Raw genomic sequence first — 13,179 nt, forward strand, 5'->3', positions numbered from 1 at the left:
CTTTGGTCGCTTTGTTTCAAAGTGGCGGGTGGAGTTCAAAATGAGTAAATTCTTTAAGGAAGAAGAGGTTTAAAAAAGGGAATTCCATGTGGGGTGTTAATTGTGTGATCCGCCTCTTATGTGATGTTTGCAACCTTTTTATAGCATTCATAATTTATACCTGAAGAAAGTGGAGATTGTGTTATGTAAAGCGATTCAGCATGCATATAGAGTATTTCCTTTTCATTATCGAGAAGTGTGGTACATGTAGAAGCCAATATTGAGGGTGGGTTGGGATAACTGCATATTTTAGATTTCTTTTCAAGTCTCAAGTTGACAGAACAATTAGGCACTTTGTGATATTGATGACTCCATGATTTTTTTTAATAGTGCCCCACCCTAAACAAAAATTTTTATCAACCCAAATTATTATGCATGATTATGGGTTGATCCTCGATAAATTCACGGTTGATAAGTCCATTTGATCATAATTTTAAAAATTCCCATTAACTTGGTAATGGATTTTGCATGTCAATCACATTTTCAAACGTAAAGCTTTGAATTTGCAATGTGTGCTGCATTTTAAATAAAAAGTAATTGTTCAGGGCTACTTCTATTTAATGGAAAAAAATAATCAGTAATCAATGCCTAGACGACCCTTGGTCCCCCACCCTATGAACTTTCATTTCCTGAATTTCCCAATGCAAAATTATTGTTTGTAAATAATATTGATAATTATCTGAAGACAGATCATATAGCCTGTATTATCCGTAAAAAAAATCACACTTTATCATGATTAAACTAAACTTATTTAAATTCGTATAATATCTGAAGACCGATCATTTAACTGTTATTATCTTTGAAATATATCAGACTTAATCATCATTGAACATGTTAATTCTTTCATTCTTGAATTGAACATGTTGATCAAAAGTCAGTTAAAGAAAGAATCTAATTCAGTGTGTATGTTCATTATAGATGATTCCAATGAAGAGTCTGGGAAAGGATTGGACCATGCAGAGGTCAGTAACTATATTACAAGGTCAAGAGGTCAAAGGATAAAAGTTCAACAGATTATTTCTTCAAGTTCACAAATCATTATGTAACTTTTAAATATGAAGCCCTGAACACAGGGAAATTTTTAAAAATCAGTCCTTCCAATTTTATTTAAAACATGTAAATTATAAAGAAAATAAACTGCTCAAAATATTTTATATCATGATGATACACAGGTATAAGATTATTTTATTGCGAAATGTTACAATATTTTGGCATCAAGACACAGTGTATAGGAATGTATTGGTTTATATATTGTTGCAGCCCTAGTACATGTGTATAGTAATCACTGTAATTATTTAAACAATAAAAGGCCCAAGTGAACGGAAGCCCATTTAGGACCTATCAAAAAATATTTTTGAAATCGTTATAAAGATTTTTAGAATTCGTTATAACGAATTTAATTTGTTATAACAGATTTTTAGAATTCGTTATAACGAATTAAATTTGTTATAACAGATTTTTAGAATTCGTTATAACGAATTTAATTTGTTATAACAGATTCATTGAATTTGTTATAACGAATTTAGTTTGTTATTACAGATTCATTGAATTCGTTATAATGAATTCAATCTGTTATTACAGATTTATTGAATTCGTTATAACAAATTTAATCTGTTATTACAGATTTGTTGAATTCGTTATAACCAATTCAAGAATTTGGTTATAACGCAAAAATGTTACAATTTTTCGTTATAACGAATGTATAAATCTGTAATAACGGTTTATAATTCGTTATAACGAATTCAATAAATCTGTAATATCAAATTAAATTCATTATAACGAATTCAATGAATCTGTTATAACAAATTAAATTCGTTATAACGAATTCAATGAATCTGTTTTAACAAATTAAATTCGTTATAAAGAATTCAATGAATCTGTTATAACAAATGAAATTCGTTATAACGAATTCTAAAAATCGTTATAACGAATTCAGAAATATTTTTGATAGGTCCTAAATGGGCTTCCGTACACGTGGGTTTAATACATAAATTTTTTCTGCAATAGCTGTGATGTTATTTTTCATACTAACAACCAAAGGAAGGCATTCTATTGTTTACATTTATTCATTCTGAATAAATCATCATTTAAAGTAGGATTAAAAAGATAACTTACTGTATTATTGATATGTACATCATAGTAAGTTTCCTTGATGGAACAGCCACTGATCAAGAAATCTGTACAGGTGACATGCCAAGTGTTGTTCATGAACTGATAAACGGCAATAGTTTTCTAAGAAATAAAAAAAAAGTATTCAGTAGATGTAAAGATGAATCTACATGTATGATGTGTTTGTTTACTAGCTGTGTACACCATAAGTATGTTTTGCTGCTATCTGATCTATCACACAAAAACGAGAGGAAGAAATTCTAAATGTCTGTGGAAACTTAATATGCATAGTACTACTAAGCACTAGATTTGTAAATAAGATTAAAAAGAAAAATTCAGTTTTAATTGTTGTTTCCTTATAGATGGGAAGTGGAAAGGCTGCCAAGTCAAAAGACAAGATAGGACACAGGAGGGTGGACAAAACAGGAGCTGTAACGTATAAAAAGGTAATGAATTGTAATACATTATTACATTGTAATATAATTAGATCTATTTAAGGAATGAAGCTTATTTCAGTTTATGTTATATGATATAACAATTAAACATAACTTGGGGCAGGGGGCAGTTTACTCTTTATAAACAGTGAAGCGATTTGGAGTGGGGGGGGGGGGGGCAGAGACCATAGATTCATTGACTAAAAAATTAAGGTTGGATGTGTGTTGTGGGGAGGGGTGGGGATGGGAGGGGCTCTACAATGATGGAACAGAAAAATGCTTTGATAAGAAAATATAAGGTACTATTATCAGGGATTTTCCACTACCCCGTGTAGGGCCGAATATGGGCCCCATTCCCAATTGCAAAACCCCTCCCTTTTTCCCAAAAATGAACTGCCTATGTTCAATTTTTCAAAGAAGAAGAACTCAAGTAGGTAACTTGGACATAATTCACAAAATGCAAACATGTTTAGGTTTGGAAATTTGAATGAAATGAACAAAATTTTGAAGAATCTTGGGTAAAACTTTATTATAATGATCAATTCTCTGATTCATATTTCTGAATAACTAAGTAAAAGATAAATTTTTATGTATCTTAAGTATTTATTTCTTGAAAAACATCATACAATAAAATTTCCCAATAAGTGATAAAATCTCGTAAAATTCCCAATTCCAAGGGCCTGGGCCCCATTCCCAAAAGTGAGTGGAAAATCCCTGTGTCAGTATTATACCTCATTATAATTATCTACACAACACGTTAACTGATTGGTTCTAGATTATCACGTGACCGGGCCACAAATCTTCATGTTTCACGGTCGTCGGCATGCTTTTCATCATATTCCACCTCTTGGGATACCTAGTGCATTTTCCCGCAATATACATGATATAGTTATCGTTCATTGAAAGAAAACTCGGAGAGTAGTAGACATCACAATAGCCTGGTTTACGTCACAAAATTGCTGATTAGCGCAGTCTATGCGAAAGTCACCGGACCGTCGGTTTTTACCGGTAAAATTAAGTTCGGGTCGGTAAAAAATTTCAGTATATAGGACCAAATGTCCGATAAAAAATAAGGCAAAATAAATCTAAATTAAGAGGTACACATGGTCCAATTCCCCACAAATATCCTTTATTTGACCAATTTAGCAGTAATACCTGAATAATTTTTATGTATTACAACCCTGTCATGATCGTTTTTATTCTAATTCGAATTTCCTCTGTCAAGGGTTAGATATCTTTAGATAGCTCATACGTAGATTCGGTTGGGAAATTATTTTCAAATGATCATTGTACTTGAGTTAAGTTGTTTCAGGAAAAATAGATATGCATTGAAATAAAAAGGTGCATATTAAATTTAAGAAGATCTGATACAGTGTACGAGGGTTGTCCCGTAAAATCGTGGACAAGTTGTCTAGTGTAAAAAATAAACATCGCTGCGTTCTGAAATTTTCACTATTATTTAGTACATATTTTAGTAATATACTCAGTAAATTTCAGATAAATATATGCATAAATAAACAAATTATGTGATTTTATGGCATGTATTGTATCACCTTACGGCGCATGGATTATAACGTCAAAGTGTCTGAAACAGCGTCACGTTCTATCTTTATGAAAATGAAGTTGGATGAGTCCGACTTAATCAAATTTAGGAATTTCATTGATACACATTCTTTAGTCTCCATAAACAGATAAACAGTCGAAGAACCAATTGGCACCCTCACTCGATCTTCTGAAGATTTATCAGTAAGTTACGGACACCATCATTCAACCAATAGAAAATCTCATATCGGCGGTCTACTGTGACAGCGTGTTTTGCTATTACAGTAGGAGTTTGTCCATATGTTTTTGTACTCCCCAGGGACTCGATCAAAAAAGACTTCTCTACGAAAACTCCTTTTTCATTTGTATACTTAAGATATGGTGATATTTTTTATAATCTTTTTTCTTCTGTGATCATTTCAAGTCTCTAAAGGTGTCATTACAACATCGAATTAAAACGGAACTGCTCTCCGGTGCGCCGTAACGTCATAAAACGTCGCCATTTTTCGTGTGTTGTGTTTACCACTTTCCCATTTCGAATGCTCGAGAAACTGCCAAAAATTAACCAAATGCCTTAAAATTTTTACAAAGACTACAAAATTGATTGTGGAATCGAATTAGGATAATTTTAATCCAAATCTTATGTATTCAAAACTTTTATTTTGAATTCAAACTTGTGTATTCTTTAATAAAACCTTGGTTTTTTGTCCGTGCGCCGTAGGACAATACCCCATGCACATTCAAGCATAATAAAATCTTTATTTTTGACTATATTTTATCAAAAAAATTATCATGCACTTAAATATGATAAATAAACGTTTACTGAAATTTTCAGCTTAATGCGCCCATTACTTTTCGAGAAAAACGCTTTGTCCACGATTTTACGGGACAACCCTCGTATGTTGTATAAGTCAAAAATGAAGAAAAAAATGCATGCAATTGTAAATAGATACCTTTTAGTTTTACAAAGGAGAATTATAAATAGTTAACTTGTCCATTTCACTCTGAATTTATTTAAGGTTAAATTTCACAGTGAGAATTAACCCCATCCCATGCACCCTCTCAATCTCAGTATCATTATGATGTATGGATTTAAAGAAAAAAAAGTCGGTCTGGTAAGAAATTGCTTGGTCTGGTAAAAATTTTATTTTTACCAGACATTTTGTCCTGTAAAAATTTTAAACTTTCGCGTAGACTGTTAGCGGTGTTTTTCCCTAAGAAACTGCTATCGGCCAAATTGACCACTTCAATTGACAAAAATGTTGCTCTGAAATAAAAATTTGCTGTTAGATCCACAGAGATTCTGTTCATAAACCTCAGCCCCTAGCCTGTTACAACTGATCTCTAACCCTTTACTTAAAAATAAAGGAAAAACACTGATTAGTGATGTATCAAAAGGTTGCAGTAAATTTACGTTAAAATGAAAGTTAATTTGAGAGAAAATATAAGGTAGTGTTCCTACTAGCTTAGATAACTCACATAATTTAGAACAAGATATTACTCTGACACTGTATTCCATTGATCAATTGTCTTAATACAATAATGTAGCTTGTTAAATCATCTTTGCATGTTCAGCATCTTCATGCAGGAGTAAAAGTAAATGAATGTGTCCAAATTTGACACATTGATCAGTGTTAAGGAATTTAAAAAGATACAATAATTAAGAAATCTTGAAATTAATAAGAATTTCTCTTTTTTTTTGACCATATTGCATGTAATATGTATGTCATTTTTTCATGTTGTTATTTCTGAATCTTCATTATCTATGATTGTAAATAAAATACTTTGGATGGTTAACCAAAATTAAGGAGAGGCTCATTGCAAAATTACCTGATATGATTAAAGCTTGATAAGTATAGAATGCCTATATAAGTATACATGTATGTACTACAAATAAAAATAATTGTGCCTTAATCATGTTAATATACAGTATTTGAATGATATTGATTTAGTAAATGTCACATCTTTATAAATAACATTCGGTTGATGGATTTAGGAGTAGCATTTGAGGCTACTACCTGCAACTTATTACAATGATTATAGATTCAATGCTGAAATGAAAAAAAGGAGAAAAAAAATGAACCCCAGTAGGAAGCCATATTGATTTTATAGGCTCAGCTTCCTTAACTAGCTTTAAGGCCGTGAGTGACAAATAGTGATGGGTATAAGAGAAAGATTACTTCAGATTAGTTACACACGGTAGAAGGATCCTTCGTTTAGGTTCATTGGGACCTGGCCAAGAATCACCTGAAGTTAAAAGGTGAAACTATGATGAACAATGGGTTTTGATATTAGGGATGTGAAAGATTAAAATAAATATAAATTGATGTGTTAGTTGTCTCTTTGGGGGAAAGTAATTCAGTCTGTGCACACACATCATCTGCTTTGAAGATGTTGAATTTTTAAAAAGTAGCTGATTTTGCTTATTTTTTCAGTTTTAATATATGTGATCAATTTGTGATTGTTTGTAAAATTATGAACGATTAGCTCAATCATAAAATGTGTAACTTCTGTCTGCATACTACAACATATGCTAATATGAAATGACTTTAAGGCATAAATTATTCTATAGGTTGACCTTTCATTTCATACTCATTTTGCTTAATCACATCTGAAAAAGCCCCACAAAGCATCCCTCAGCATGAAGGTTATGGAGATAACGAACTGTATTCAATATCAAAGTCCATAGTAAATAAACAAATTTTTTTTTGATTTTCACTTGGTGCAGTGGTTAGATTTTTTTTTACTTAAAGTTAGATAAGTTGAATGCTAACAATATGGGCTCAAATCCTGCCCAGGAAAACAGAGGCCTTTCTTTTGGATATGACAATATAAACTGAGTTCCCATGTCCAAACAGATACTTGCATGAATATTCTATCAGTACTCAGCTAGTGGCAAGGTACAGGTCAGATTCTGCTAACTTCCACTAATCATGGTGGAGTTTCAAAACATCATTGAATAAGAAATTCACAAATGGGACATAAAGGAAACTAATTAAGCACTCCAATTACTGTAGATTTCTGTATAACATTCATGAGATAAAATTTTTCTAGACGTTTGAATTTTAAGAATCATGTTTAACATCGCTGAAATACAACAATGACAATCTTTTGGATCAACAATTCCTTCTCTGAAGATGAAGCTCAAAATTCCTGCTATAGCAATATTTAGCTTAGAACTATGAGTTAGAACTATGAGTCATTTCATTGAAAAACTTATGAATCAAGACATCTCAGGATTCAGGGTAAAATATATTGGAAGAATATGTGTTTAGGACTTAATTCCAAGTCACTTCAACTATGGTATTCAAGATATCAATTATTGATATATCGAAGTACAGTAAAACTGGGTTATAACGAAGTCACTAGGACTTATAAAATTACTTTGCTGTATCCATACTTTGTTATATCCACACAAGGAATTCGTTAAATTTATATAGATGGGGATCCAGTATGACTTCGCTGTATCCATGAATTCGCAATATCCGTGTTCATATTAAACGAGTTTTACTGTATTGCTGTACTTGATTAAAATTAGGCATCTATCATATCTATAGCATTGTCTGTGTATTTTGTAGAGGTCCACTTCGGAGCTGATGGCGGCTATACAGCTAGGCATTGGTCAGAGTGTTGGCGGACTCTCCTCAAAACCTGAAAGAGATCTCCTTATGCAGGATTTTGCCGTCATTGAAAGCGTGTTTTTTCCATCGTAAGTTCTACTGAATCATATGAACTGTATATATATCTGATTATATTATTTTTCCCTTGTAACAGGAAGCCATTGTAAATCTGTTCTCATTTTGGTTATCATATTATCACTAACTTGTTATTATATAAAAAATTCAATTTTCACCATATATTATGAAATGATTGTACATGTACATGATGTACACACCAAATAAAATATTTTTACAGAAACCATGGTAACTAACACTTGTGATACAGTATCTGTTCAAGTTGCAATTATAATAGTTACTGTAAACATATAACAGTGTATAAAATTTGGATGTGTATTCTTTTTATTGCTTTTGATGGAAAGAAACCTCATTTTATTCAAGTACAACGCTTAATTCTTGCACACATATATATAAATAATACAGAATATTAGGAACCGCAGTAACTCAAATTGACACTAACATGTTCAGAAGTCAATTTTTGCCAAATATTGTACACGCATAATATAATATATTTGCAGTAATTTGAAGTTTGTAAACTTACTGTGACAATAAAATTTGAATTTAGAGAGCATTTCTTAACAGTTATATTAACTTTTCCTTTTCCAGAGAGGGGAGTAACCTGACCCCGGCTCATCACTGTAGTGACTTTCGTTTTAAGACCTACGCTCCCATCGCATTTCGATATTTTCGGGAACTGTTCTCTATTCAGACAGATGATTTTCTGGTAAGTTTAAGGGCCTTAGGGGTGACCAAGATATGGCATAATCAATTTTTTTGATATTTTAAGTAGAGTTAAACTTGTCTAATCCCGAATAATGTAAAATCTGAAAACTTTTTAATTTGATGTTAAAGTTCTTTTCATTTTGATTTTAAAAATATTGATTTTTTTTAGCTTTCGCTATGTGATCAACCAATGAAAGAGCTGTCTAACCCAGGGGCAAGTGGCAGCATCTTTTACCTGAGCGAGGATGATGAATTCATCATAAAAACAGTACAACACAAAGAGGCCGACTTTTTACAGAAACTGTTGCCTGGCTACTACATGGTAAGAGACAGCCAATCAAGATTGACCATTTTTTTGAACTTATCAGCCAATGAAAGCCATGTTTGGTAACACACTAATCAGAATCACTCAGCAGAGAGTAAACAAAAATAGGTGTTCACCTCATTCCATCAAATCAAAATTAACGTTGCATCAAATTGCACCAGATTTCTTATCAGAACCAGTTAAATAAAAATTTGTCAATACTGTATGCTAACTTTTATTCATATGCTATAAGTAATTGGAAGTCTCATATCATTCTTTTTCTCTCAGTAACTGCTAACCATGGACTTTTATGTTTAATATGTTGAATGCTTCCTACTTGCAAAAGTAAAAAGTCAAAGATTACATTTAAATTGAAAAATCCAGAAGAAAAGGTTTTCGCAAATGCTACTTGATTTACAGTACTGTAATATTTTGATAAGCAACACTAAACAAATAGCCCTAGATTCTGCTTAGGTTCAAAAACTTAATTTTTCTTGTTTGTGTGTTTTGTACTTGGTCAATAATGGGATCCACATGATTCGAGTGTCCTTGGTGAGAACTGAACCATTATACACTGTTATCTCTGGTATTGCCGTGATGTGAACAAATTCTGAGAATAAGAACATGGGCGGATACTTTGTGAAAAGGCCCTAATTAGAAATGAAACTGTAAACTAACTTTTATTTATACCTGAAAAATACTGGCTAGTTTTGTCATCTTTTATTTACTGGTGAATATTTTTACAAGCGAGTTATTTATTTAGTTTTGTTTACCTCGGTGGCAATTATCATCATGATCATGATATCATTTTAAAATTGATGATTAGTGAATGAAACGTTGTGAATAGTAGATGGTTTACAGTATTGCATGTGGAATAGATTGATATTTCTCTTCATTCAAACAAATCCTGGCAGGCAGTAGAAAGTGTAATACCGTATACAAGCAGAATTTTAAGTGAGGATTTAATTTTGGCATTATTAGCGAGGGCGTTGAGATTGCTAAAATTTCATATCGCTCAAAATTAATTTACGTTTTATTTGTAATAGCTTCTTTAGTGAACATTTTAAAATCACTAAACTTGCATCTCGCTAAAAATAAAACAACTATTATTTGGGAGAAATCGCTAAATTTGCGTCTCGCTAAATTTCCACTTATAAAGTAATTATTACCTTGTATCTTTTATTGTATATATATAAAGCATGCACCCAATAAGCTTGTAACAATTATTTCATTGGATTAGAATAGCATCACATACTAATACCATTATAAATTATAAATAATTGTTGGAAATAAAGTGAAATGTGTACTGTAAACCAACTTTTATTCACCTGCAAGTTTCATAGATTTTTACCATGTTCATTTGGAAAAATATTTCTATGCCACTTTTTTTTTATTTGATTGTGTATAAATGAAGTATGAATTTTAAATTTTATAAAAGGAGACATATTGAAGAAAAAATTGCATGGATTTAAAAAGAACAAAAATTACAAACACAAGTTTTTGCAAATAAAAGTTGGTTTACAGTACCCAGCAATTAGATGAATGATCAAGGTGAATCATATCTATGTAGACAGAGTCAGTTGAACATGTTGAAAAAAAAAAATTCTGTATTTATTTAATGAATCCGCTTATGTATTTATTCAGTAAACTTTATTGTGCAAGTGTTGTGGAAACCAATAACATAACCAGTCAAATGATAAAATTTATACTGTACCTGAATATACTCCATGAGACTTCATCAATAAGAGTATACTGTTTACTTGAGATGTATATCTGTAGACATAGTTGCTCTGTTATTCTTATTAACCAATGATATAAAAAATCTCTCCTAATTCTCTTTCATTCACAAGTACTTGTATTTGGAATGGTTTTGTTAGATATATGTCTTTTTCTTCTAATAAGTGTCTTTAAATTTTTCTATACTTTCAAAAATCAGGGGGGAAGAGAGTAAAGAAATTGTTTTTAACTTCTTGAAGGTGTAATATTTTATAGTATTCTTGAACTGTAGTGTTAATCACAGCAGAGTTCTTCACATGTTAAAGTGTCATACGTATAAACATCATGATAAAAACTGTTGTTATGCAGTGGATGTATTATTTAAACTAGCTGTGAAATACTGTAATTCGTTTTAATTCCACGGTGTTAAAATTTCACGATATCTCAAAAAGTACCAATAGCGACGGTTTTAACTTCAGATGCAAGAAATTAATTCAAAATTTCGTATCAGCATTTAAACGTTTTTAAAAACTAATAATAACGTTCACAATGGGTTTAATTTCACTGGAAAATGATATATTGCAAATATAGGGAAATTAAAACCACCGTGATTATTTGCCAATCTACAGTAGTTTACTCTATATATAATCATGATAATGCTACATGTACAGACTATATATGCATGAAGAAGTACTAATTTATATTTAATATGTTGAATGGTGAATAAATAAATCATAAAAGAAAAATGTTTGAGGATTAAAAAAAACAGACTTCTTTCACTTCTGTAATGTTTTTGCCTCCTTAGGACTACTTTCCTTTCTGTACTGTATATAGAGATATTAAGTTAGAAATTTCCCTGATAAAAATTGAAAAGAGTTTCAGTCTAAGATTGATTTTCAAAATCAAAGTGATAAGATGGTTTCTAGCCTTGATCAAGAAAAATAAGTTCTAGATTTGACGAAGACAATAATTTGTTTTCAGCTTGAATCAAGACAAAAACCATATTCATACTTTGATTCAGACAATAGTCAGTTTCCAGCTATGATCAAGACAAAAGTCAGGTTCTAGCATGTATAAATACCTTTTGTTGGCTCAAAGTTCCTCAGTGTTCTTTCCTCTCCTCAATGAATAAAACATGAAAAGTATCCTTGCAGTTATTCAATGTATAAAGAACCTGCTTTACTTGGAAATTATGACTAACCCCCCCCCTCCCAGTTTTAATATTCTGCATATGATTGTTGCAGAGAACAAATTTGATTGCCCATGAACAATGTGTGTTGGGTGTTGTCAGGATTTCATTTTTTCCAATAAATGTAGCTAAAGATAAGGAGTAAAAATATTAATTTTCTTGGAAAGGAGGTGTCCGATTTGATGTAGATATGTATCTGAGAGTTCTTTAATGTTAAAATCAGCAGCTGCAATATAAGAATACATTCTAAGGTAACATTATATTATCATGATTATTGTTAGTAATAGCTATTATTCCTTTCTTTTTGTTTTTCAGAATTTAAACCAAAATCCAAGAACATTGCTTCCAAAATTCTATGGATTCTATTGCTACCAGGTAAGGCAAAAGCTACATACAATACACAAAGAGTGTTTGTTGAATTAATTTTTTCTTATTTTTGATGGAGTCAGTTTAAATTTGGAATGGTGTTGATCACTGAAAAAGAAACAGCACCTGTGTTTTCAAAAGAAATGAAAAGTTTGATACACATACTGTAATATTTTACATGCTGGACACATAAAAAATGATTTTTTTTTTTTTTTCAGTGTGGAGGCAAAAATATTCGATTTGTTGTCATGAATAATCTTCTACCTTCTTCTGTCAAACTTCATGAGAAGTATGACTTGAAAGGAAGTACATATAAAAGAAAAGCCTCAAAGGCCGAGAGAAAAAAGTCCAGTCCAACATTAAAGGACCTGGATTTTATGAACAATAACCCAGAGGGAATCCTGCTGGAGAAAGATAAATATGATGCTCTCATTAAAACCATACAGAGAGATTGTAGGGTAAGGCAAAATATAAGGCCAGTACTATCAGGCCTTTGATTATTTATTTATAAGTTCTGTCAAGTATAAGTGCAGTACTAACAGGCCTTTGATTCATACATGTTAACTCTACCAATTTAGGCGGGAGTCTACTGCTTTTTTTACTCCATCTCCCGCCTACCGATTCAATTCAGAAATCTACCACTTTCTACAAAAGTTGCATTTAAAGTATTTTTGGTTCGCTTGGGTATCCATTTTTGAAGCCACTTCTCATAAAATCTCGTTAGATATCGCTTATTTTGACCCGGAAGCATACAAACACATTTTTTTTTATGGATTTGTACATAGATTTCAAGCGCGTATTAGACAATGACAACAGCACAAGATTACCAGTGATTACATTGGTTACGATAAATTTCGTCAACATCACTCCCACGAAAAAAAAGATACAGCATTTTAGAATTGGATGAAAACGTTTGACATCTTCTATAAAAGCACAGAAGCTCACAGTTTTATCAATAGAGTCAATAGAAATCACTCGATTGACCAAGCCATGCAGCACATCTATACTTTTGTTTTCAATCGTTTGAAATCTGATTTGTATAACAAAAGTTAGGAACTTGTTTTAGATCTAGATTAAACC

At 31.5% G+C, this 13,179-nt stretch overlaps 1 protein-coding gene across 7 annotated transcripts in view; it reads left to right on the forward strand.

Annotated features, from left to right (window-relative positions):
• Positions 1-13,179, forward strand: part of LOC134261654 (phosphatidylinositol 4-phosphate 5-kinase type-1 alpha-like) — a 34,896-nt gene that overhangs the window by 357 nt on the left and 21,360 nt on the right. For all 7 annotated transcript variants that reach the window (XM_062744075.1, XM_062744076.1, XM_062744078.1 and 4 more), the window contains exons 2-8: positions 958-1,001; positions 2,511-2,594; positions 7,703-7,833; positions 8,408-8,525; positions 8,694-8,846; positions 12,049-12,108; positions 12,318-12,557. In XM_062744075.1, the coding sequence (XP_062600059.1) occupies positions 958-1,001; positions 2,511-2,594; positions 7,703-7,833; positions 8,408-8,525; positions 8,694-8,846; positions 12,049-12,108; positions 12,318-12,557 (830 nt within the window). The remainder of the gene's footprint in view (positions 1-957; positions 1,002-2,510; positions 2,595-7,702; positions 7,834-8,407; positions 8,526-8,693; positions 8,847-12,048; positions 12,109-12,317; positions 12,558-13,179) is intronic.

This window comes from Saccostrea cucullata, unplaced genomic scaffold (assembly GCF_032062105.1).
Source record: "Saccostrea cucullata isolate Sc308-1 unplaced genomic scaffold, CSIRO_AGI_Scuc_v1 ctg1660, whole genome shotgun sequence".
In the NCBI taxonomy this organism is placed as follows: Eukaryota; Metazoa; Mollusca; class Bivalvia; order Ostreida; family Ostreidae; genus Saccostrea; species Saccostrea cuccullata.